Below are 26,490 nucleotides of genomic sequence, written 5' to 3' on the forward strand. Positions count from 1 at the left end.
AGTAGTAGAGCTATGTTACTCAGTGATTGTTGGCCGATGTTGCAGTCTTTGTGTATTCAATAACGATATAAATTCTACCAAAGCTTTTGGGAAGACAATAAATCTAAGACTTGTACTATGTAAAAGGAGCATGTCTGTCTGTGAAGTGCACCATACCGAGAGACGAGACTGTTGTGACGTTCACAGCAGACGGTTGATGTTGTTTATGACTTGATACTATAATCCTAATCAAATTCATAATCAACAAGTTACACATTTACCCCCAGAAGCAAAGAAATTGACATATTTTTCTCAGTCATCAGACTAACATAACACAGGATTTAAGGATAGTTTATTTATAGACTTTGATGTTAAGTCTGTTGTTTGCTAAGAAACAACTGTATTAGATAGCCCACGTGTTCTGACAGTCGAATAACAAAGGGGATATAATAACACATGAAAGATAAAAAGCTCACACTTCTAAAGTACTTATTAACAATTTAAATGATAAAATACTCAAACCTTTTTGTAGCACAATCTTAAACATTTTACTCACGGATAAAGCCCATCTATGAATATGATTGATTCCGGAATCATAGCTGTATCTGTTATGTATATATGATGAGACAAGGCCACAAGATCATTAGGCTGTACTTCATTTCATGTTATCCCACCACCTACTTAATAAGAAAAAATAAACTGTATGAAGTGATAAGGACATGTGGAGTTACAGAAATGTCATTGACATCATCGACACTGTCAGAGATACAGACAGTTAACATTTAGTAACTGTACTTGTTAATGACACGTGTCTCCTCTTCCTCCCTCCTCCTCCTCCTTCTTGTGGAAAACCTTCCCATCCTTCTGCTTGGCTAGTAGAAAATAATATGTCATAATAATTTCAGGAAATCAAACAGCTAAGACCCAGTGAAATGTTATAGGGAATATAACAGCTAGCAATCTAACGCTAGCATCGCTAACGACATTGGCTAATTCAACTTCGGTGGTGTAACCGAGTTCTTTGAAGGTTCGTTTTAGATATAATTGTATACGGTCGTGTGGACAATAAGACACAGACGCGGTGTCTTTTCACAACTTGTATTTTCCCAGTGTTCTTCTTGATATCGACATTGGAACACCCCTCAGATTTCACGTAATGCTTTCAGCATCAAGCCTACAACTCCCGAGGGACAAAACACTCTTAAGAGATTGTTTCTTATTTGTAGGCTATACTCAAGATTTGCAAGCTAGCAGAACAAAAATGATTTTGAAGACAATGGATTTTGCCACTAAATGTGTGACTATAGGCTTTATTTCTGGACATAGGCCTATCCACAACCGAAGTGTGTTACACAATGCTGTAAGATCGCCAATAATCGTGCATTGCTTGGTATTTTAGCGACAATGCTCTTGGTACCCAGTAAGCCATGGTCTTGACATCTTGAGTGTCACTTTCATATAGGTCTTGCTGGTGTGAATATGTTTCAAACTTCTCCAATTTGTACCACAAAGACAACCATTGTTGAATGCAAAACCAGTCAGGGGGTGGGGTGAGGCAAATGCATGGTGTCGTCGGTTGATCAACCAGTTCCTTGTCACCTGAGATCCCATTGTTGACATCACATGAACGCTCTCAAGTAGGCTCTCCTTATTCGAAACAGGAGGTACTCAATGTACGAAATATGGAGGTCTGCGGGAATATAAAACTTGATAATCGACTTCACTTTCGCCGTTGATTCGAATAATCTCTTCTCTCAAACGCTCTTCGTGAGACCAAGATAGGCTGCATTCTACATCCTGGTAAATAGGAGAATAAAACTGTCCAATGAGATAGGGGTATGCTAACAAGCTGAGGGGATAGGTGGGACCTGTTGTGTAGCAGGACCAGATGGGAGGTTTAGATCACCTGTTTTATCCGGGGATTCTCCATTATCAAGTGCGGCTGAACGCTGAAGGCTAAATTATATTAAACGAACTTAGTTACTTTAGGTAAGTTGTTAATTTGTTTGTGTTGCACCGTTGTTACAGAACAGTTTCAACAATATTACATTCCAGGGATTAACTGAGTAAAGAATCAGTTAATTATTTACTCAGTTAGCTATGGGCTAATAAGTTAGAATACTCAGGTTAATTAATTATTTATTCAGAGCTCGCAGATGCATTAGGCTACATTATCAAATTATCAAAGTGTTTTTCTGCAGTTCTCAGTTGCCTGACTGACTTGTAGCCTATTGCAGATTCAGATGCAGTGAGCAATATTCAAATAATGGACAGGATTCCAACACTCCGTGTTGAGTATAACAACGAGTGGCTTTGTGGTCACTGTCAGCTGTGTCAGATGTCTGTGACAGATCCGTTTTCGTCCATAAATGTAGTCATTAAATGTATGAATATAAATCAGCTGTGTTTATATCTCTGGGGTGATGTTCTGAGTGGGAGCCACGAGATACTGTTCAGATGTTTCTGTGGTCTGTTCCGTAGCCGTCTGGCTCCGATGATGCGGTTACCCGGCGGTTGTCTGTCTGTCCTGGTGATGTTAGCCACCATAACACTCCTTAATGTAGGTGAGAATCACCCCCTTTCCTCTCCCAACACACACACACAAACACACACACACCCACACCGAGTGAGAGAAATAAAGGGATACAGGGATAAGAGTGAGCGTGGAGGAGGTGGGCGGTTGAGTCATTTCTGTTTGTGAGATTATGTTGACAAAATAGCATCGTTGTGCACCTTTGGCAAGTGTCTTGGTGGGTTGTCAGGCCAACCCCGGGTTTGTCGTCCCAGAGGGTCTCTGTTGCAAGAACAGGCCCTGCCACCCAAGGACTAGCTAGCCTACTCATGACATCTTTGAGTTCACGAAAAGGAACAATGAATGAGGAATTATTAAGAAGGTATTTTCATGGAGTGAATCCGAATTCGTTGCAGATACAGCTACAAAGGGAATATGGAATCTCTCATACTGGGGCGGATCAAAAAAACAGTGTCCAATTAAACCACATTGAATAAGAATCACAAATAGAGCTACATTATTCAGTTAGTAATCTCGCCATGAAAGGACGTTGAGAAGTAACGCTAGGTGTGATGATGTCCAAGGTTACAGCAGGTCGCTGCAGCTAACCTCCACAGGACCGCAGACGATCAAGCGGGCCGAGGGGGAGAGTGTGACACTGGGATGCACGTACACGCCAGGCAGCTCGGACACCGGAGAACTGGACATCGAATGGTCAGTGGTCAGCCCAGATACCACTAAGAAAGACCAGCTGGTGAGCGGATTCAATGCACCGGTTTATGTTGTTAGGCTGTAGCACCACAGTTAGCTAACTTCCTTAGGCTTTCAATACAAAGCTATTACACTGGCAAAACCCTTATAACCGTCGTTAACAGGCGAAACATTTCAGCCTACGGGTAGCATTAATAGACTATTAAATATGCTCTCTGTCTAAATTCCGCAGTTAACTGACGCTCTGACCAGTGACCAGGTGCAACCAAACAACTGCACATTTTAATCATTTAGTAAATCTGCTCCCAAAAGACCAGCAGGTTAAATTGCTTTAGATAAATGACGACTCCCCGGAGAGAAGCAATTCTGAACCTGGTCGACCTAGATCTGCAACAGCACTTAGAAAGCAAGAGGCCTAGTTTCAGTCAAGTCAAATCAACGTTTGCTTCAGTGCGGTGCGTCTGTTACCGGGGTGAACTATTACACTTTTCAGAGAAGAATAAAAATCTTACATTTAGGTGGTACACTGGTAGGTAATAGCGCTTTTAGGTCAGAGGACCGGGGTCCCTGTGTGGGTCGAGATCTGGAAGAAGGACCTTGAGGGGCTACTATCTGTAGTAAAAAAACAAACTTCGAGCAAAGTCAAGTCATGTTGATTCGGTAGTCAGTACCATACTGTGGGAAAGCGCCATTAGACAGATGTTGCTACTCTGCCTGTGGCAGAAATCAAGTGGACCAAAACTAGCGTTAACATCCGCCCTCCTCTTGTAACAATATTATCTAGAACACCGGTTTAATGATGCTGCTCTTAGAACAAAATGATGCGGTTACACAGTTGTTAGTTTTTTTGGGTGGATAGCACAGTTCAAGGTAAACAGGAAACGAAGGGGGGAGAGAAGGATGCATGCAGCAATGGGCCTGGGCCGGATTCGAACCCATAAACATCAACAATATGATCCCATCCGTAAAGCATGGTTTTGAATCAGGATGTTTTTCTGCATCAAACCTTCTCTTTAAGCTCCTCTCTTATACCGGGGGGCGGAAGTATATCCATGGCAACCCCCAGCTCGTCGAGGGGCTGGACTTTGCTGCAGGTGACCCCTCCCTTGGTGACGCGTCCCTGATCGTCGCCTCGCTGTCACCCAGCCATTCTGCCACCTACCAGTGCAAAGTGAAGAAGTCTCCTGGGGTAGACATGTGGAAGGTCTCTCTGGTTGTTATGGGTAAGACCCTGGGGTCAGTTTCAACATCAACACTGCATTATTCAGGCCTCTGGTACGACACTTAGCCTACGTACAGTGTTTCTGGACGTCTTATCCAGGCTTCTGATTCGACCATGGGTGAAAATCATTTTAGTTGAATACATTTTATTTTAAGATTGTGGACTCCCCTAAAATATAAAATTCTGTCTATGCCCCTGCCAACAAACGCCCACCAAAACTGCTATCTTATTTTTGCCCCTGTATTAAACACATACTGACTTTCACAAACTGGTTTCAAACAATTGTGGCAACGTTCTTAGTAGTTAAGTAACAGGGTATTAAACAATCCACTTTACAAACTGTTGGAAAAGGAAAATGTAGAAATCATTCTGGCAAAATATCAGTTGTCCTCACAGGCAGACAGCTTTCAGACCTGGAACACATTCAGCTGAGAGAAAGAAGTCGCTAGTCTTTTGTACTCTTTATTGAAGGAGGTATAACGACAGGTTTTAGATGAAGAATACATAGAAAACAGCGAGCAAGGACAAACCATTCTCGTCTATTGACAGTAACAATGGAGACCAAACTACAGTGACAACTGCCCAGTTCTTTCAGAAAGTCTGTATATATTCAGCAGCTGTCGGGGACATGTCTTTCAATGAGCCTTCCTTTGAAACAACATGAAATATCTCTCAATCTGTTCTTTGTGGCAGTGAAGCCGTCGAAGCCCAAGTGCTGGGTGGAGGGTGGAGAGGAGGTGGGCATGCCTGTCTCTCTCCACTGCAAGTCTGACCAGGGATCCACTCCTCTCAGCTACGCCTGGACTGTAGATCGAGTGGGCCCAGTCTCCACGGCCACCATACAGAGTAAGCCTGCCCTCCACAGGCCACAACCCTGAATTACAGCACCGCAAACAAATCAAATACATTTGATCCATACAGCAGATGCTTTTATCTAAGACAACATGCAAATAGCGCATGTAGAACGTAATCCAGATCATCGAACATCAGAATTGTTCTAGTTCTAGCGATATCAGCGGTTAGTGTTAGTATTGTTTCTGCATTTTACCGGGCGCAACTGTAATGTTGTTTGGGAAAGGGCAGGGCGATAAGTCGAATAAGTCAGGAATTCTGAGTTCAGTGCTCCAAAATGCTCAAAGAAGATGTGTAATACTCTGTACTCGATAACTATGTGCTGTGCTCTGTACTGTTCAAGCATGTAGTCCATGTGTACTGGCTGGATAACTGTGCGTGCTCTCCGTGGTTTCTGCTGATCAGACAGCGTGACAGGTGAGCTGCTGATCAGGAACCACTCAGAGAGCTTCGCTGGTGTCTACCTGTGTGAGGTCACCAACGCCGTGGGGGCGGAGCGCTGCCGAATCAGGCTGAGAGCTGTCAAACGTAGGTACACACAGGTACATGCTACAAAGGTACACACAGGTACACACAGGTACATGCTACACAGGTACACACAGGTACAAGCTACACAGGTACACGCTACACAAGTAAACGCTACAGATGTACACACAAGTAGGTAGAACTTACACACAAACACACCAACTGTAATCGAACACAAAACTGCATGTAGCATGTTGGATTCAGCTCCATAACTAAGGCTCCATAACCCCTTCCCACCTCCTCATCCTCCCCCTTTCCTCCCTCTCCCCCTCTTCCACCTCCTCGTCCTCCACCCCCACTAGCTCCTAACCGAGCAGGGGTGATCGCTGGGACAGTGGTGGGTTCTCTCCTCCTCCTCATCATCATCGTGCTGCTCTTCTGCGTCTTCCTCTACAAGTGGAGAGGCAGCCCGCGGTACGAGAAGGAGGTGGCCAACGAGATCAGGTACCTAATGGAAGGCTCCTCCCCCAAATGATTACCTGCTTCCCGATTCCTCCTCGGATTGATTATTTTGTAAAACTCCAGCCAATCAAACTGGAGCTGGAGGAAAGCACAGAAGTTCTGAGGGCGCCGTTTCCCCGTCTTCTAATATGTTATTCGTAAAATTGCCTACTGCAGCTTTAAAGCTTGTGTTGCTAACGGTGATTCCTCCTCACCTCCGCCCCAGGGAGGACGCCCCCGCCCCAGAGAGCCGTCCGGGAAGCCGAGGAGGCAGCCTGTACTACAGCCAGGTCCCCAGCTCCCAGACCGGCCGCACGGACGCAGCACTGGGCTCCAACAGCACAGGGGACGTGCCTCTCAAGTACGACCGTCAGTACGGGTACATAGTGTGACTCTGGACAGGTGGAGAAGGGTCTGGAATGCTCTGGGATGATATAGAATGCTCTAGAATGATCTGGGATATTCTAGAATGATCCTGGATGATATAGAATGCTTTAGAATGATCTGGGATATTCTAGAATGATCCTGGATGATATAGAATGCTCTAGAATGATCTAGAATGCGCTTGAATGGTCTGGAATGGTACAGAACCTGCCAGGGTACGTGAATGGGACCACCAGGGACGGACTAAAGTGTTGTTTTTGTGTGTTTTGCTGAAAAGTTCTCAAGGTACTCAGAATTATAGAAACTTGGGATTGTGTTTTTCCCTTTGCGGAAGAGGTGTGTGCCTGAAGGAAAGTACCGAAGGACGTATGAGTCTATAATAGTTCTATTGTGAAAAAGCAAAATGTTGTCTGTTTGATTGAAAGTTGTTTGTGAATAGGACATTTGATTTTATAATTGAAAAGTTAGCTATAATAAATGTTTGTTATTGATGTCATTTGTGTTCGTATTATCAAAATTGAAGTAGCTTTTGAATAATAGACTCAGTCTTTGCAAAACATGTTTCAACTGGGATACAGCTTATTAAAAACAACACAAGAAAAACCAACATTCATCAAACGTAGGCAAAAAGAGAAATATTTATTTTGATGATAGACCTCATTTTGGAAAAACTCCACCTTCCAAAAAAATGTACACATTACGTAATCTTTTGAGGAAGTACTGACTGAGGAGTTGGAATATTTATAACCACATGCAATGGGGGTTTCTCCACTACAAAAACAGCCACGACGACGCCACCCTTAGCCGACATGTCCTCCACCCCTCACCCAGGGTCAGTTAGAGGGGTCTGGGGTGGTGAGGGGGCGGTGAGGGGGGTGGAGGGGTGAGGGGGCCTGCTTTGGAAAAACTCACATCATCCAAGATCAAAGGGATAAACCAAATATTGAGTCTTCTCCTGCATCAGTGCTTCTCTCCTTGTGCACAGTCCGAGGCTGCAGAGGGGTTTCAGAACGTGGAAGGCCTGGTTCTGAGGAAACTTCTAGAACAGGCGTGGAGACATGCGACCCAGGGGTTCACAAGCCTTCTGCACCGTCCGAAAACAAGCTCCGCCCCCCCAGGAGCTTAAGAACCAATCACATCGGACAACCTGACCTCTGGATCCAATCGCTTCGCGTTAAACATCCCAAAGACCGTGGAATTAGGTTGGAGAAACCAGGCTCTCTGCTTGTTTTGAAATCAAGTCTTTTAAGGTCACCTACGATGTAGCCAGGTGCACAGACGATGGATGCATGTTTTTTTTGTCTCCACTTTGACCTCCGACAAACACACCAACATTGGTGTGGGTGATTAAAGATTGTTATCTTTACGTGTTTCATCTGAGGAACATCCTGCAGCTACTAGTCTACAGTATATAAACTTTGACATGACACATTTTTTTTTGTTTTTTTTGCAAGTTTCTTTTTCCAAATGTCAAAATCCCAGCACCATATAATCAACTTTAAATAAGGCGAAAAATACAAACACAAAAAACAATCGGTTCAGACCAAGGGTCATGCAGACATCTGGCTTCAAATGATTTAAGGTGGTCCAGTTTTCAGCAAGTTAAGTTTGGTTTTGTGCAACAACAAAAAAAAGAAAATCAAACAAAATAAAAAATCAACAACAAATAAGAAAAAAAAAAAAAAAAAAAGATCAATCAGTGAACACCTAGGTTTCAGTGCATCAGGTGTGTCGTGGACTGGCTTGACGTTTCCCTTTTGCATCCTGGTTTTTGTGAAAACCCATAAAGTGCTCCCTGAGACTGGTGGGATTCCTCCAGGCCTGGCCAGGCCTCCCAGTCTCTAGGCCCATGTGGGTGGAGGGTTTTGGGCTTCAGCTGCAGACTCTCTCCCCCCCTCCTCGGCCCCAACTCCAACGGACAGTCTCCACCTCCGCCGGGGGTTTCGAACCGTCTCTCCCCGTGGTGCTTCTGAGGGTCTTGGTGGGCTGGAGGCTGACGCGTTGGAAGGGCTCCTCTCCTCCTGCCCTCTGCTCTGTGGAGAAGCCCTGAGGAGGGTGCTGGACTGGAATGGTCGATGGGAGTTCAGTGAGTATTGACCACGTCTTCAAGGCACCGTACTGTATGTTGACCGGGGAAAGTGTGTGTGTCTGTATGTTTGCACGCAGGACAAAATAACCCCCCGCCCCTCCTGTCAGCCCACAAGGCATCACCATGACAACTAAGGCAAAATCTTCCAGCGAAGAGACACAAAAAATCTGTATCCTTTTTTTTTCTTCTTCTTCTTCTTCTTCTTCTTGACTCACTGTATACTTTGCTGCAGCTAATCATCAACATCGCACAATAAACGTTAGTATCTCTATTAAATAAATTATCTATACTGTACATTATGCTACCCCGCACGCCTTCCCACAGACCTGTAGCTGAGAGAACCCCCCCCCCGGGAGGACAGTTTGCAGGGGTCAACTTCTCAGCTTCGTCAACTCAGTTCCTGACAGCCTCCCCAGAACTAAGACTTAAAATCCAGTTTTTCCTCACAGAGAACAAACAGGACGACATGGTACAAAAATAACAAAATCAAAGCCGATGCACAGAGAGAGAGAGAGAGAGAGAGAGACAGAGAGAGAGGGGGGGGGGTCGGACCCGGAGCGCAAACGCCCGCTGAGAAAACCAGTAGCCAGCTGAAAAAGAATTCCACGCAGTGTTTCCTAGTAGTCCTCTTTGAGGCCTGTGGATTGAGGTGTGTTGTGATTGGACGGCCTGCCGGTGACATCATTTCCTCACTGGACTCCTTCCTCGTCAACGTAGGTGGAAGGAAACCACCCGATCTGAAACAAGGATCATATTCAAACAACAAATATCTTACTGACAAGAATTAGTCATATTGAAGGTTTTTTCGTGAGTCATCATACGTCTTATTTTATCCAAATGTATCGATTTGTCGGAAGCTTTTATCGAAAGCAATGTACAGGGAGAAGGATTCGAACCTGCGACCTTTAAATCTGCAGTCAAACGCTTTAAGCACTCAGCCAGACCCAGTAACCCAGACTTCCGGGTAACACAGGAGAAGAGCTGCACACATGTACCCTAGTCTGCATTCAGAACTGTCCGGTGAAGCTACACTCTCTAGGCTACAGAACATCTATCAATCAGCATCTAGAAGGTTCCTGTGACAGGCTGTGTCTCCCTGCGGTCCTCACCCTTCCGTTGGCCTCTCCTTTCCACCAGCCCTGGTCTCCTCCGATCTTGCTGTAGATCTTTACGACGTCTCCTTCTCTGAGAGACAGCTCCCTCATGTCCCGCGCCGCAAAGCTGTAGCGAGCCACGGCCGTGCTCACCACTCTGGGGGTAAACACTGCAACGGCCAACACGAGGAGGGGGGGGTCAATGGTCAATGTCATCACAGAGCCAGAGGAGAGGGGGAACACATGCATATGGGGGTCAGATGGCTGAGCGGTTAGGGAGTTGGGCTATTCATCAGAAGGTTGTTGGTTCGATTCCCGGCTGTGCCAAATGACGTTGTGTCCCTGGGAAAGGCACTTCACCCTACTTGCCTCTGGGAGAATGTCCCTGTACTTACTGTAAATCGCTTCGGATAAGAGTGCCTGCTAAATGACTAAATATAAATACATGAACTCTAGAGAATAAGGTTCATATGCACAGCTAGGGAGGCACCGGCTGGTTATACAGTGCCCTCCAAAAGTATTGGAACAGTGAGGCGAATTCCTTTATTTTTGCTGTAGACTGAAAACATTTGGGCTTGACATCAAATAATGAACGTGAGACCAGAGATCAACGTTTCAGCTTTTATTTCCAGGTATTTACATCAGGATCTGATGCACAACTAAGAAAATATCACATTTTGTTTGAATCCACCCATTTGTCATGTGATCAAAAGTATTGGAACAGATATACTTAAAACATATTTAAGTGAATAAGACTTAATATTTAGTTGCAAATCCTTTGCTTTCAATAACTGCAGCAAGTCTGTGACCCATTGACGTCACCAAACTTTTGCATTCTTCCTTTTTGATGCTTTCCCAGGCTTTCACTGCAGCCTCTTTCAGTTGTTGTTTGTTTTGTGGGGTTCCTCCCTTCAGTCTCCTCTTAAGCAGGTAAAATGCATGCTCTATAGGGTTTAAGTCTGGAGATTGACTTGGCCAGTCTAATACCTTCCATTTCTTGCCCCTGATGAACTCCTTTGTTGTTTTGGCAGTGTGTTTTGGGTCGTTATCTTGCTGCATGATGAAGGCTCTGCCAATCAGTTTGGTTGCATCTTTCCTTAAATTGGCAGACAAAATGTTTCTGTAGACTTCCGAGTTCATTTTGCTGCTGCCATCATGTGTTACATCCTCAATGAAGATTAATGAGCCCGTCCTAGAAGAAGCCATGCAAGCCCAAGCCATGACATTACCTCCACCGTGTTTCACAGATGAGCTTGTGTGTTTGGGATCATGAGCAGTTCCTTTCTTTCTCCAAACTTTAGCCTTTCCATCACTTTGGTAAAAGTTAATCTTTGTCTCATCAGTCCATAAAACTTTGTCCCAGAATTTTTGAGGTTCATCTCTGTACTTTTTGGCAAATTCCAGCCTGGCCTTCCTATTCTTCTTGCTAATGAGTGGTTTGCATCTTCTGGTGTAGCCCTTGTACTTTTGTTCATGAAGTCTTCTGCGAACAGTAGATAGTGATACCTTCACTCCTGCCATCTGGAGGTTGTTGCTGATCTCACTAACAGTTGTTTTAGGGTCTTTCTTTACAGCTCTCACAATGTTTCTGTCATCAACTGCTGATGTTTTCCTTGGTCTACCTGTTCGACGTCTGTTACTTAGTACACCAGTAGTTTTCTTCTTCTTCAGGACATTCCAAATGGTTGTACTGGCTATGGCCAATGTTTCTGCAATGGCTCTGATTGATTTTCCATCTTCTCTAAGACTCACAATTGCTTGTTTTTCACCCAAAGACAGCGCTTTGGTTTTCATGTTGTTTTCACCTCTGAATACAGTCTGCATAGACAAAACCTATCTTACCCAATCTGAACCTGAGTTCAACATTCAGTGGTATTTATTGATTGAATAATGTATGTAATAGGACACACCTGGGCAACAAAACACACCTGTCAGTCACATGTTCCAATACTTTTGCTCACGTGACAAATGGGTGGGTTCGAACAAAAAGGTGATATTTTCTAATTTGTGCATCAGATCCTGATGTAAATACCTGGAAATAAAAGCTGAAACGTTGATCTCTGGTTTCACATTCATCGTTTGATGTCAAGCCCAAATGTTTTCAGTCTACAGCAAAAATAAAGGAATTGGCCTCACTGTTCCAATACTTTTGGAGGGCACTGTACTTGTACACTACAGATATAATACGTAAGCATTCTTTTTTTCTGGAAAAATTTAAGTTTTGTTCCCTATGTTGTGAAAGCTAACGAGGCCCTGTGAGAGTTGTTTAGCAACACAGTCAACTGCTCCTTTTTGAAAGGGCCCGCTACTTTCCAGCTAATTATATTTCAGCAATCCTGTTTCAGACAATCGCCTACGACGAGGCAGGCCATTTGAATTAACTGTATCACATTACCTAGTTCGGCACATTGCCTAATTCGTTTAAGAAGGTGGGGAAAGAATATGGAGAAAACAAGGGCTTTTTATTCCATAATGAGATGGTTACTAAATCTAGAATATCTTGTGATAATGAGGGCACCAAGACTTGTTTGCTAGCTGAGCTATAGGTACACGAGGTAGAGAGAGGATGGGGCGGCAGGGATGAGAGAAGTAGAGAGGAGAAAGGAAGGGAGAGTAAGGAGATGAGAGAGATAAAGAGAGAGGGGTGAAGGGAAAGAGGGAAGATGAGAGGGAGTGAGGAATACCTGACCAGAAGGGAGCAGAACTCTGAGAGGAGAAGTTGAGACCTTGAGGACTGAGGAAGGAGAAGTTGTAGGAAGCACAGGTGGCTGCTGAGAGAGAGAGAGAAAGAGAGAGAGAGAGAGAGAGAGAGAGAGAGAGAGAGAAGAGAGAGAGAGAGAGAGACAGTCAGAGAGAGAGAGAGAGAGAGAGAGAGAGAGAGAGAGAGAGAGAGAGAGAGAGAGAAGAATGAAGCAGAGGAAACCAAAGAGGAGGGCAGAGAGACAGGTAACTCATTAGGCAGCATGCTTTGCGTTACATTATCTGTTGGAGTCTAAGGCATGAAGCTGGGCCAGTAGCTAAAAATAGGACAGAAAAAGAACAAAATAATAAAAATGCTCTCAATAACAACACAACTGAACCCTGGCTCATACACAGAACACCTAAGACGCCTGGCGAGTGCATCTACGTCTCCCCCGCCATCTCCCTGCTGGAGCCCAGCCAGCATCTGAAACACTGCCCCCACCCACAGGCATCCACTGTTTCAGACGTTTCCTTTCAGCTGAACAAAACACGTGGAGCCAGGCTGTGTTGAAGCTGCTGTTGGGTTCAGCTGAGGAGTCAACAACCACATGCCAGTGTGAGGACAGGCTAAGCTAGGCCAAACCTGGCTATGCTAGGCTCAACCTGGCTAGGCTAGGCTAAACCTGGCTAGGCTAAACCTGGCTAGGCTAGGCTAAACCTGGCTAGGCTAAACCTGGCTAGGCTAGGTTAAACCTGGCTCGATTAAACCTTGCTAGGCTACGCTAAACATGGCTTGATTAAACCTGGCTAGGCTAAACCTGGCTAGGCTAAACCTGGCTTGATTAAACCTGGCTAGGCTAGGCTAAACCTGGGTTGATTAAAAACTTGGCTAGGCTAGGCTAAACCTGGCTAGGCTTGGCTAAACCTGGCTAGGCTAGGCTAAACCTGGCTTGATTAAACCTGGCTAGGCTACACCCACCGAGTTCGAATAAGAATAGATCGAGAAAGTTCCGGGTCACTCTGTGTCTCAGTATAAAAAGAGAGAGTACAGAGAAATACAGAGATAGAAAGAGAAAACAGAGAGAGAGAGAGAAAACAGAGAGAGAGAGAGAGAAAACAGAGAGAGAGAAAAACAGAGAGAGAGAGAGAGAGAAAACAGCTAACCGCGCCCAGCCGTGGCGTTGGGGGCGGGCGTACCTGGCGAGCGAGAGCTGGCCCTGGTGAGGGAACGCTCCCTGGCCTTGTAGGGGTGGCGGAGCGTGGTGTCCAGCAGCTTGAAGCTCTCCTTCAGGGAGTGGGCCTGGTAGTACTCTACTAACTCCTGTCACACACACACACACACACAGGGATACACACACACATCCACACACACTGTTGTGTCACACTGTGATCATATCAAATGGAACTTGACCCGCTGTGACCCCTGCGGGTCACAGCTTGACCCAGCTTCCCAGCTTGACCTGAAGCTTCTCACCAGCAGGCTCTCGAACTTCTTGGCCTCTGTGATGTGTATCCAGCTGTCCTTCTCGATCACCTTGATGTGCTTGACCTCCTCGTTGAACCTGCGGAGGGGGACATTCACAGAGTCATCTGGGTGTGACAGAGCCAGGGGCATCAGGGGCATAGACAACAATGTCCTGCGTGGTGTAGCACAGAATATTTGGCAACAGACACACACTAAAAAACATATCAAAGTAACAAAACGATTAACGGTGTCATCACAGTCCATGCAGACGTGTGAGGTGCAGGTCAGGGTGCACCTCCACCAGGGAGGCCGCACGTCTGACCTCCTGACCTCCTGCCCTCCTGACCAGCTGACCAGCTGAGACGTACTTGATGCTGATGGCGAATCTCTCTGCCTCCGCCGTCCTCTCCCTGATCAGGTAGGTGCCGCTGCTGTGGGACTTGAGCAGGTTGTCCGCCTGCTGTCGCTCCATGTTCCCGGCAAACCTGGCAACCCGAGGTCACAGGCAAAGCTTACAAACCTGGCAACCCGAGGCCACAGACAAAGCTTACAAACCCCACAACCCGAGGTCACAGGCAAAGCTTACAAACCTGGCAACCCGAGGTCATAGGCAAAGCTTACAAACCTGGCAACCCGAGGTCACAGGCAAAGCTTACATACCTGGCAACCCGAGGTCACAGGCAAAGCTTACAAATCTGGCAACCCGAGATCACAGGCAAAGCTTACATGCGCCGCCTTCACACACACAGAGCAGGAACAACAACAACAACAACAGACTTCTCCACGGGAGAACTCTGTTTCACCGAGTCGATATCTCATCAAGGATGTCGTGCTTTTACTCTGCGGACTTAAAGTGTCTCACCAGGGGTAGCCGTAGTACTCCGTTTCCCTTGACAACTGGCGGCTGGGGAGGGACTGGATGGGCTGTGAGGAAGACACAGGCTACGTCAGACAAGGCCAGCTTTGTTATCCAGACGCTAGCAGAGCAAGGGCTGCTGCTAGGCTGTTATTGAACTAGCATATAGGTGGAAGTTGTGAGGGGAGGGTGTGTGGGAGTGCGTGTGGGAGGGTGTGGGGGAGGGTGTGGGGGAGGGTGTACCTTGGGGTCCAGGAACGGCTTCACACAGGAGCTGGGGAAGAAGCCACTCTTCTGGGTCTGCATGATCTTACCCTAGACACACACACAGGAGATGTCAGGGTCAAGGGTCAGGGTTACTGTACCTCCCACCAGGAAGTGTCATGGGGTCAGAGGTCAGAGTTACTGTACCTCCCACCAGGAAGTGTCAGGGTCGCCCTTCAGCAGCTCGATGAAGTCCCCCGTCTGGAGGGAGAGGGGGGGTTTCCCCGGGGGGGCGGGCGTCCCGTGATAGTTACGCACCGCCACCATCTTAGGACCTGAAACACAGCAGATAACCACAACATCTTTAAGCCGCATATAATCGTGTTATCTTAAAGCCATATATACTTGTGTTATCTTAAAGCCATATATACTTGTGTTATCTTAAAGCCATATATACTCGTGTTATCTTAAAGCCATATATACTTGTGTTATCTTAAAGCCATATATAATCGTGTTATCTTAAAGCCATATAGGATTGTGTTATCTTAAAGCAATATATGATCGTGATATCTTAAAGCCATATATGATTGTGTAATCTTAAAGCAATATATGATCGTGATATCTTAAAGCAATACACCACTAGAGGGAGTGGTATGCCTCGTACACATGGGTTATTTGGCGATAAACCCTCTTGTGGTTTCAGGCTGTAATAGTACAGCAAGCATATGACAAACGTATCACGTCCCTATGGTAACGTCCTACGACAAACTGACAGTCGTAAACATCCGTCCACTAGATGGCAGCAGAGCGCTTCAGTTAAAAAGCGACCGAGTCGATAACCACTTGGTTATCGCTGTCACCGCTTCATCCCAAAGAGTTTAACACGCAGCCCATTCATTACCAACAAGCCTCCTAGACAACAGAAATTGATCCCTCGTAAATTCTTACCTGTAGATAGCTCCGGTTCCTGCGAGAGGAGGGGAAAAAAAAAAAAAAAAACATTAGAGGCTTCGGCGAGGGAGAGGTAGAGGTAGAGAGAGGGAGGGGTAGAGAGAGGGAAGGAGGGACAGAGAGAGAGAGAGTAAGAGAAGGGGAGTGAGAATTAGAGGGGAGAGAGAGAGGAGGGAGAGAGAAGAGAGAGGGAGACCGAAGACAGATAGAGAGACAGAGAGATGCATCTGAACACACACATTGCTGTAAAGACATATTTCTAAATTGCCCTCATGACTGGAGAGACCAGCGATCGTAGCCTGGCTCTGGTCAGTTAGCGGGCCCTGCCACAGTGAGCACGGCTGAGGAGGAGGAGAGGAACTCTTACCAAATCCAGGGGATCTGAAACAGAAGAACAGAGAGCAGAGTCAGAACAGGAGAGATCTACAGTCTGTGGGAAGGTGGTGGAGAGATCTACAGTCTGTGTGAAGGTTGTTGGAGACACCTACTGATTTTACAGATGGTGATGACTTCCAGACATTCCTTGTGTGCCCCTGTGCCACACCGAGAGCAGTAGTAACCTTGGTAAAAGATCCCCCTGTGGTGGAGACACACGCACACACACGCACACACAAACACACACACACACACAGAGAGAGAGAGATGCAAACGTGCACACATACAAACAGACGCACACACGCAGATGCATACACACACACACCAAGAAAAACATTTACTCAACACTTTGCAAACCCGTCATTTATTTTAAAAGCCGTACATTTAAAGCCGTTTAAAACCAACGCTAGTGCTAACATCAGCGTGAGTACGGTGTACAGTCCATATTCAACTCTCCAAGTGATTCCCCATTCGCTTTGGCAGCCACGTTCAATTGCTGGCTCCATAAATCACACAGCAATACACAGGAAGGGGCTTCCTGACGCAATTAGCCGTTAGCATCCACTGCACAGTTAGCGCCGGCCTCCTCTCCCACCCAGAATGTGGGTCAGTACAGCTGTGCAGTTTTTGGGTCAATACATAGCAGCGTAGGCAGTTCCTAGTAATAGAGGTCAGGGTGGGCGCTAGAGCCAGCTAGCCACACCGCTAGCCACTTGCCGTCAGGCTAGAGTGAAACTGGAGACAGCCGCAGCTTTGGGAGCTGGCCTGTAAACGTTCCCCATCAATCATATAAAACAGAGCGTGTGCAGTGGAGAGGCTGTTCCATAGAGAGGGCTTGTGAGGGCTATGGGTAGGAGTGAGAGTTATGTTGTATTGAGTAGGTAAATGATTCCTTAGAGTCCCACAGATGACTGGTTTCATGTTGAGAGTGTGTTTGACAGGGCGGTATATATACTGGACTGTTTTGCAGTGTGTTGTGTGAGTACTATGCTGTACAGTGCTATGGTGTACTGTGTTATGCTGTGCTATGCTGTGCTATGCTGTGCTGTGCTATACTGTGCTATGCTGTGCTATGCTGTGCTAGCTTTTGTGCTAAGCGGTCTTACCTCAGCAGCATCTTGCAGGCTCGACAGTTGGTGTTCTTCTCAAACGTGTGCATCTGGAAGTTGTGCTGATTGGCCGTGGCCCTCTCCGGCTTCATGTTGGACCTGCGCGATTGGACAATGAGGTTGGTTGGCGTGTGAAGATAAGGCTGGGGATTGGTGGAGGGTGTGGGGGAGGAGGGACTTACATGGCCATCTCAAACTGTTCCATCCACTTCCTCTTGGTGTCCTCGGTCTTGCAGAAGAACTGGAAGCCCTGTTTCCCCTGAAGGTGTATCAGGTAGAACCCATAGGACCACTGTAGGGAGGGAGGGAGGGAGGGAGGGAGGGAATAGGGGGAGGGGGGAGGGAGGGAGGGAGGGAAGGGGAGGGAATAGGGGGAGGGAATAGGGGGAGTGGGGAGGGAGAGAAGGAGGGAGGGAGGGAATAGGGGGAGGGGGGAGAGGGGAGGGAGAGAAGGAGGGAGAAAAGGAAGGAGGGAGACGGGAGAGCCAAAACAGAGATAGATGAAGAGAGTTGTGACACTCTTCCCTATGTACCAGTGTCCAATGCTGAGAGCCTTTAGAGCAGAGCCCCACTGTAACTAAGAGACACACAGATGCCAGGCGATTTTGACAAGACAAGGTTGCGAGGATCACATGCAATCGGTGAAGGACACAACTCACACACACACACCCCAGACATACACCAGACACCCCACACACGCCCATCCCAGACACACACGCCCCACACACACCACACACACACTCCGGTCAGCTGTGAGGAGGGGATGAGATATGCTTCAGCTTACCATTTTTCCACTTGACTGGTAGCATGCAGAAAGAAAAACAAACCAGAGAGAGAGAGACAGAGAGAGAGAGAGAGAGAGAGAGAGAGAGAGAGGGAGGGACAGAGAGAGGGAGGGAGAGAGAGAGACACCCAGTTACACATGCACACGATAACGTGCACACGGCAAGTTAGATCGGTGGAAAATGCCTCGCCCACGTCGCCCCCCCCCCCCCCCTTAATCCCCCCCTCCACACGACTCCTCCTCCCGTTCCTCTGAAGCGGAGGTGAGGGCAGGGCACGGGCGAGACGTTCCTCACGAGGCGGAGAAACTCCCATCAGCACGTTCCCCCCCCCCCCCCCCCCCCCCCCGCCACTCGCGACACCGACCCCTCAGAACGTGTCATCAACACGTGTGTTTCCCCGTGGCGTGACGCCAGTAGGAGGCCAGTGCCTACCTTCTTCAGGTCTCGGTTGCTCATGGGGTCGTCGGACATCTTGTACGGCTCCAGCTCGATGATCTCCTTGAGCTCGTAGCTGTAGCCTTTACGCTTGCACACGATGACCACTTTGTCAAACAGGAAGATGTACCTGCAGAGAAAGAAGAGTTTTAAGGAAGGTCTCCACTGGACTCGGAGACGCTGAGGAGCGCTTCTGGTTCGGCGTCGGGGCTTACCGGTCCTGTTTAGTTCTGTTGATGATGGAGGAAACCTTCAGCTCTCCATCTATCTTTGGTCTGCCATACTCTTCCAACCTCACCTGCTGCTTGGGTCACACACACACACACACACACACAGGCACACACACAGAGGCACACACAGACACACACACACACATTGACGTATCTACAGCTGCAAAACACACAATACAATCAGTGGAATTCACAGAATCCAAGAGGGAACCAAAAAAAAAAAACGCGAGGGAACATTGACCGAACAATTTATACTTTCAGCGTTTAAGCTCGCTCCAAAAGAGCCATTGAATAACGGTTGAATGGCCAATCAACCCCAGCACCAGAGCCCACTGAATCAGTGCTGGTCCCGCCCTGAGCGACCCCCGACCCCTGAAGCAGCCTAACCCATCTAACCCTAACCCCTCCGTCAGTACAAGCCACAGACCGGAACTTTCCTCTGACCCCGTGACCTCTTCGGGGGAGTTCACAAATAAAAGTTCAGAAATAAAGAGGGACAAAAAGAAAGAGGGGGGAGAGCAAGAACCAGAGCACAAAAGCGAGAGATAAAGAGAGAGTCAAAGACAAGAAGAGACAGAGACTATCCTCCCCCTCTCCTCCCCCCCTGTCCCCCCCCTGTCCTGAGAGAGAGAGAGAGAGACAGAGAGACAGAGAGAGAGATTCACATGGAGACGTTCCTTTCTGCTCCTGTTATGGAAGACTGAGTGAAGTACTGGAGTGAGGGTGATTACTCATGAGCAGGCAGGAACAGAACAGAGAGGGTTACGCAAGACTTTCAGGTAGAGGGGAATGGATTCCATACTGATGGAGATCTCTGGATTGCTGGCCCAAGGTGCTGAATAAATCACCTCGCTGACTACCCGGAATGTGGGAACGTTTTGGACTTCTGGAAGCATTCTAGAAGAGGTGTGAATCGAGTTCAATACTCACAAGGTTCTCGATGGAGCTCTGGAACTCGCTGATCTTCTTCAGGGTCTCGTTGTCCCGCTTCACCTCGTTGATGTACATGGCCAGGTCCTGTGGACGCAGACACACGCCCATTTACATTACATTTTACATTTAGTCATTTAGCAGACGCTCTTATCCAGAGCGACTTCCAGTAAGTACAGGGACATTCCCCCCCGAGGCAAGTAGGGTGAAGTGCCTTGCCCAAGGACACAACGTCATTTGACACGGCCGGGAATCGAACTGGCAACCTTCAGATTACTAGCTCGACTCCCTAACCGCTCAGCCATCTGACTCTGTTTGATAACACCCCCAAGGTTCACTCAAGTGCCAGACACAAAGTGCTCATCAATACACATGAGTTCATGCATACTGTGTGAAAAGATGATACACACAGCAGACACACAGAGCAGAGACACACACACACAGTGCACACACACACACACACACACACACACACACACACACACAGAGCAGAGACACACACACACAGTGCACACACACACACACACACAGAGCAGAGCAGAGACACACACACACACAGAGCAGAGACACACACACACAGTGCACACACACACACACAGAACAGAGACACACACACACAGAGCAGAGACACACACACACACAGAGCAGAGACACACACACAGCAGACACACACACACAGTGCACACACACACACACACACAGCAGACACACACGCACACACACAGTGCACACACACACACACAGTGCACACACACACACAGAGCAGAGACACACACACACACAGAGCAGAGACACACACACACAGTGCACACACACACACACAGTGCACACACACACACACACACACCTGCATGGCCTCCAAAGCCTCCTTTAGCTGTTGCCGTTCTGGACGATCCGCCGAATGACTCAACAGCTCCTGGTAGAGAGATACATTCCATCAGTCAAACAAAGCTGCATTCACACACTCAAACTCACACTCTGACACACACACACAACTCCAAATGAATCATAGTAAAACAAAAAACAGCATACACACACACACACAAAACTCTAAATTAATCACAGAAGACTCATCTGACTTAAGCACTAATCCGTACACCTTGCAGCGGTAAATGTTTGTTTTTCCGTGCAAACAAACTGAATACTTCATGGGTACGCCTGCTCGTCTCCTCAGAACATCCCCGGCCTTGGAAACAAAGGAGGTTCTTCTGAGTGTTTGCTGTGTGCGATGGGGCCTGCAGACTGCTGGGGTGAAACATCTTCCATCTGACATCTGCTTCAGGGAGTAGACCCTCCACCCAGCCGGCCGGAGCAGATCTGGGCCACGATAATAAGCTCCTTCAGATCCCGTCATTTGAACGTAAGTGAGGCGCGTTTGATTTGCTTCACAGTGGGTACTTGGGGGACCGGTGCGCCTGGTTGTGTTGCGGTGGGTGAGACGAACCAAGCGCACTCACAGAGTCAAGACTGACAATGCTGTAGGAGCGGGATGAGAGGGGGCCTGAACTTTGATGTGAGTGTGTGTGGAGTGTGTCTGGAGAGTGTGTTTGAAGTGTGAGTGTGTGTGGAGTGTGTCTGAAGTGAGCGTGTGTGAGATGTGTGTTTGTGTGGAGTGTGTGTTTGAATTGTGAGTGTGGGGTTGGTGAGTGTGTGTGTGTCTGGAGGTTTTGTGTCTGGAATGCGTGTGTGTGTGTGTGTGTGTGTGGCCTGAGTGTGTGTGTGTGGCCTGAGTGTGTGTGTGCTGGGCAGAGTGGGTATTCATTATTCAGGCCAGAAGTTGTTTTGTTTTCCAGAGACCTTTGTCTCTCCACAGATTGTGTTAGTCAGCTGAAACGGTTGGTTAGTCTTCACTATTTGAAAAGCATTTAACATAACGTCTCATGAATGACTAATTAACAATGATCACACCATCACAAACTGCCAATCGCTACGTGGGCACATAATTGATATGAATGACTACAGTAATACTAGACGTTATATACGAGTGTTTCTCAAACCTTTCTGTACCAGGGACAAGCACGGGGTTGACATGCTGTGGTGATAATATCCACTAAGAATAGACACCAGACATGTTTGGTGTGCTCCTCATTCCACATTCTAACCCTGGGATGAACACCGCCTGTAAACTGGAGGATCTACTGTAAACTACTAGAACAGAAACAGAATATTTGGCCTGAGGATATGGTTCACACACACACACACACGCACACACACACACACACACACACACACACGCACACACGCACGCCCAAGCTGCTCGACATTCAGAAGCCCCAGGGCCGTGACATATTCAGTCTTGTTGTGGAAGAGAAGTGGGTTGTCGCTCTGAACACTGTCTCTCTGAACACTGTCTCTCTGAACACTGTCGCTCTGAACACTGTCTCTCTGAACACTGTCTCTCTGAACACTGTCTCTCTGAACACTGTCTCTCTGAACACTGTCGCTCTGAACACTGTCTCTCTGAACCCTGTCTCTCTGAACACTGTCTCTCTGAACACTGTCGCTCTGAACACTGTCTCTCTGAACACTGTCTCTCTGAACACTGTCGCTCTGAACACTCTCTCTCTGAACACTGTCTCTCTGAACCCTGTCTCTCTGAACACTGTCTCTCTGAACACTGTCTCTCTGAACACTGTCGCTCTGAACACTGTCTCTCTGAACACTGTCTCTCTGAACACTGTGTCTCTGAACACTGTCGCTCTGAACACTGTCGCTCTGAACACTGTCTCTCTGAACACTGTCACTCTGAACGCTGTCTCTCTGAACGCTGTCTCTCTGAACGCTGTCTCTCTGAACGCTGACGCTCTGAACACTGTCTCTCTGAACACTGTCGCTCTGAACACTGTCTCTCTGAACACTGTCTCTCTGAACACTGTCTCTCTGAACCCTGTCTCTCTGAACACTGTCTCTCTGAACACTGTCTCTCTGAACACTGTCGCTCTGAACCAGGGGCGTTGTTCTAAGGCCTACCCAAAAACGAAAGTATCTCCAAAAAAATTTGCACCGGGTGCACATCGCAATGTAAACAAGTAAAAAAAAAAAATGAAAAGATGCCTATCCGTATTTTTCTAGGCCTACCCCAAAATATTTTTCTGGCTATGCCCCTGCTCTGAACAGTGTCTCTCTGAACAGTGTCTCTCTGAACAGTGTCTCTCTCATCGCCACTCCCCCCTCTCGCTCTCCCTCTCCCCCTCTCTCCTTCTCCCTCCCTCTCCCCCTCTCTCCTTCTCCCTCCCTCTCCCTCTCTCTTTCCCTCTCCCTCTCTCTATCTCCTCCTAGCTATGACCACTCCACCATAACCACCCTCCATCTGCCCTCCTCCTCCACCCCCCCCCTCCTCCACCCCCCCCCCTCCTCCACCCCCCCCCCCCCCTCCTCCACCCCCCCCCCCACCCCCCCATAACCACTGTTTTGTCTCCAGCTAGCCTGTCAGAGAGCAGCCTGGTTCATTATTCACAGGCAGAAACACAAGGTCTTGTTTTATACATGGACACTGACGGCACTGAGGCGTCACAGGGTTTGCCTGTGTGTGTGACAGTGTCTGTGTGACAGTGTGTGTGTGTGTGACAGTGTGTGTGTGTGTGTGACGTACCTTCAGTAAGAGATGGTACTTGAGGACCCTCTGCATGGGAACCACCAGTAGATCCTGCAGCTTGAACTTCCCCTCCTGCACCTTCATGGTACACTCCTAAACATCAACATCATCTTCATCATCATCTTCATCATTAACAACAGCAGCATCAACACACAGCACATTCATCACACAACCCCAATGCAAATGCCATAGCCCAGTCCCTATGTGACAACAGATGTCCATTCATTCCCATATAATACTGTGTCAATTCCTGCTCCTTTCCTCAACAAGGCATTATGAACACAACCAGGCCCCTCTAAACCCATGGTCTGGATTCATTCTGGGAGTCAAATTCCTTCTTTAAATTCAGCTTTCCATTGAACAGTCATTTCCACCGGCAACAAGCCATGCATTGTGATGCGGTGCTGTGAAATAGAGCATTGTAAAGCACACAGGCCATTATCAGCTGGCAGATCCTCCCGGGGAGAAAGAGAGAGAGGGGGAGAGAGGGAGAAAGGGAGGGAGAGAGAGAAAGAGAGAGAGAGAGAGAGAGAGAGAGAGAGAGAGAGAGAGAGAGAGAGAGAGAGAGAGAGAGAGAGAGAGAGAGGAGGGGGGGACAGAAATAAAGAGAGACAAAAAGAGAGAAGGGGAGAGCAAGAACCAGAGCACAAAAGCAAGAGACAGAGAGAGAGAGTCAAAGACAAGAAGAGACAGAGACTATCCTCCCCCCTCACCTCCCCCCTCACCTCCCCCCTCTCCTCCCCCCCTCTCTCTCTCTGAGGGTAATCCAGTCTAAAGGCGCCTGCTTGTTTCCGTGTCATCCCTCAAATGGAAGACAGGAACAGAAACACCATCACACCGGACCCACTTCCTGTCCCTGCGTGTGAAACACCATCACACCCGACCCACTTCCTGTCCCTGCGTGTGAAACACCATCACACCGGACCCACTTCCTGTCCCTGCGTGTGAAACACCATCACACCGGACCCACTTCCTGTCCCTGCGTGTGAAACACCATCACACCGGACCCACTTCCTGTCCCTGTGTGTGGGTGACAGCCAGACCAGACCGCTCATCTCCGTTTGTCCACGGCTCCAGGACCCAATCCTATCCGGCGCCTAGTCACTGTGTATGTTGGTAGCAGGAGAGGGAGGAGACAGAATGGAACACCGAGTGATACTCCATCTCATCTCTCTGGTGGTCAATTTCCTGAGAGGTTCAACGCTGCGCGGGGTAGTTTGTGGTTTCAGCTATACCAAGACTGCAGTCACTGCCAAGGTACTGTACAGTGTTTGTGTGGGTACGTGTGTGGGAGTGTGGCAATGTGTGTGTGTGTGTGACCTCCATGATGAGTACAGAGAGGGTGTACTGTCCTATGTAAGTGTGCTCATGTTGGGGCGTCCCCAGATCTCAGTGGAGGGACCGAGGGGCGAGTCTGGAGGAGACAGGCTGGAACTGGGTCAGAGAAGTCCTACTTCTCACACAGCACAGCCCTCAGACAGCACAGCCCTCAGACAGCACAGGCCTCAGGCCTCAGACAGCACAGGCCTCAGACAGCACAGGCCTCAGGCCTCAGACAGCAAAGGCCTCAGGCCTCAGACAGCACAGGCCTCAGGCCTCAGACAGCACAGGCCTCAGACAGCACAAGCCTAAGCCCGCAGACAGCAAAGGCCTCAGGCCTCAGACAGCACAGGCCTCACACAGCACAGGCCCTAGGCCTCAGACAGCACAGGCCTCACACAGCACAGGCCCTAGGCCTCAGACAGCACAGGCCTCAGCCCTCAGACAGCACAGGCCTCAGACAGCACAGCCCTCAGGCCTCAGACAGCACAGGCCTCAGACAGCACAGCCCTCACACAGCACAGCACAGCCCTCAGACAGCACAGGCCTCAGGCCTCAGACAGCACAGGCCTCACACAGCACAGCACAGCCCTCAGACAGCACAGCACAGCCCTCAGACAACACAGGCCTCAGACAGCACAGCCATCAGACAGCACAGCACAGCCCTCAGACAGCACAGGCCTCAGGCCTCAGACAGCACAGGCCTCAGACAGCACAGGCCTCAGACAGGCCTCTACTGCAGGGCTACGGCACACAGCCTATCAGTCTGTCGGTGCAGGAGCAGGGGAGAGGGTAAGTGGTTGGTTAAGGGTGGAGGGGGTGGGGTGAAGGAACACCTACCTCCACCTTCATCTTGACGTCCTCTCGCGTGGCGATGAGCTCGTCCAGGGTCTTCTGGGCGTTCTCCATGTGGCTGCAGTACAGGCCGTAGATCAGCAGCCTGGACACAGAACACCAGCACTGTCACTGATGATGTCACACAGCAGAACACCACCACTGTGACTGATGATGTCACAGTCACACAGCAGAACACCACCACTGTCACTGATGATGTCACACAGCAGAACACCACCACTGTCACTGATGATGTCACAGTCACACAGCAGAACACCACCACTGTCACTGATGATGTCACACAGCAGAACACCACCACTGTCACTGATGATGTCACACAGCAGAACACCACCACTGTCACTGATGATGTCACACAGTCACACAGCAGAACACCACCACTGTGACTGATGATGTCACACAGCAGAACACCACCACTGTGACTGATGATGTCACACTGTCACACAGCAGAACACCACCACTGTGACTGATGATGTCACAGTCACACAGCAGAACCATAACCGTAAAGAATTTCCAAAAAATGTTTAAAACCTTTTGAAATTTATTGTAGAACATATATTTAAAACCTTCAGAAAATGTTTTTGAATACATTTTTTAGATTTTTTTTTGGAAACAATGTGTTCAAAGGATAAAGGAGAAGATTTCAACAACAACTGAAATATTTTTTAAACCTTTCAAAACCTTTTTTCAAAACTTTTCACACAGTAAAAGTAGAGGAGAGAGGAGAGGGGAGAGGAGAACAGAGAAGCTAAAAACAGAGTAAAACAGAGCAGAACAGAGCAGAGTACAGTCGAGTCCTCATCAAGTACTCATCAATGATGTAAACCTATTAAAAAACGTTTTGGGGGATCTTTTTTTTTCAACCTTTAGAAACCTTTTTTCAAAACCTTTT

General features: G+C 47.9%; 2 protein-coding genes across 6 annotated transcripts; one reads left to right on the forward strand and one right to left on the reverse strand.

Annotated features, from left to right (window-relative positions):
- The first annotated feature begins 1,338 nt into the window (after positions 1-1,338).
- Positions 1,339-7,122, forward strand: vsig8a (V-set and immunoglobulin domain containing 8a). 3 transcript variants are annotated; one of them, XM_047052028.1, is made up of 8 exons: positions 1,339-1,779; positions 2,461-2,543; positions 3,076-3,245; positions 4,221-4,425; positions 5,118-5,270; positions 5,682-5,804; positions 6,104-6,245; positions 6,469-7,122. In XM_047052028.1, exons 2-8 carry the CDS (start codon positions 2,474-2,476, stop codon positions 6,632-6,634), a joined length of 1,029 nt encoding a protein of 342 aa, XP_046907984.1. In that variant the 5' UTR covers positions 1,339-1,779; positions 2,461-2,473; the 3' UTR covers positions 6,635-7,122. The 3 variants fall into 3 exon arrangements, with proteins under 3 accessions (XP_046907984.1, XP_046907983.1, XP_046907985.1); XM_047052027.1 differs by lacking the exon at positions 1,339-1,779 and adding an exon at positions 1,790-1,968; XM_047052029.1 differs by lacking the exon at positions 1,339-1,779 and having other exon boundaries at positions 2,458-2,539; positions 3,076-3,205.
- A 2,250-nt stretch (positions 7,123-9,372) lies between these two features.
- vav2 (vav 2 guanine nucleotide exchange factor) lies at positions 9,373-25,755 on the reverse strand. Of its 3 annotated transcripts, none has more exons than XM_047052024.1 (20): positions 25,587-25,754; positions 23,424-23,519; positions 20,679-20,747; positions 19,832-19,918; positions 18,887-18,972; positions 18,669-18,801; positions 18,236-18,250; positions 17,634-17,743; positions 17,449-17,550; positions 16,456-16,544; positions 16,335-16,348; positions 15,965-15,983; positions 15,224-15,351; positions 15,056-15,127; positions 14,819-14,880; positions 14,325-14,441; positions 13,966-14,053; positions 13,689-13,812; positions 9,825-9,979; positions 9,373-9,452 (listed from the first exon to the last, which is right to left on the reverse strand). In XM_047052024.1, the coding sequence occupies exons 1-20, from the start codon at positions 25,653-25,655 to the stop codon at positions 9,405-9,407; spliced, it is 1,683 nt and encodes a 560-aa protein (XP_046907980.1). In that variant the 5' UTR covers positions 25,656-25,754; the 3' UTR covers positions 9,373-9,404. The 3 variants fall into 3 exon arrangements, with proteins under 3 accessions (XP_046907980.1, XP_046907979.1, XP_046907982.1); XM_047052023.1 differs by having other exon boundaries at positions 18,887-18,975; XM_047052026.1 differs by lacking the exon at positions 18,236-18,250 and having other exon boundaries at positions 18,887-18,975; positions 25,587-25,755.
- Between the last annotated feature and the right edge of the window lie 735 nt (positions 25,756-26,490).

The sequence above is a fragment of the Hypomesus transpacificus genome, unplaced genomic scaffold (genome assembly GCF_021917145.1).
Source record: "Hypomesus transpacificus isolate Combined female unplaced genomic scaffold, fHypTra1 scaffold_194, whole genome shotgun sequence".
Taxonomy (NCBI): Eukaryota; Metazoa; Chordata; class Actinopteri; order Osmeriformes; family Osmeridae; genus Hypomesus; species Hypomesus transpacificus.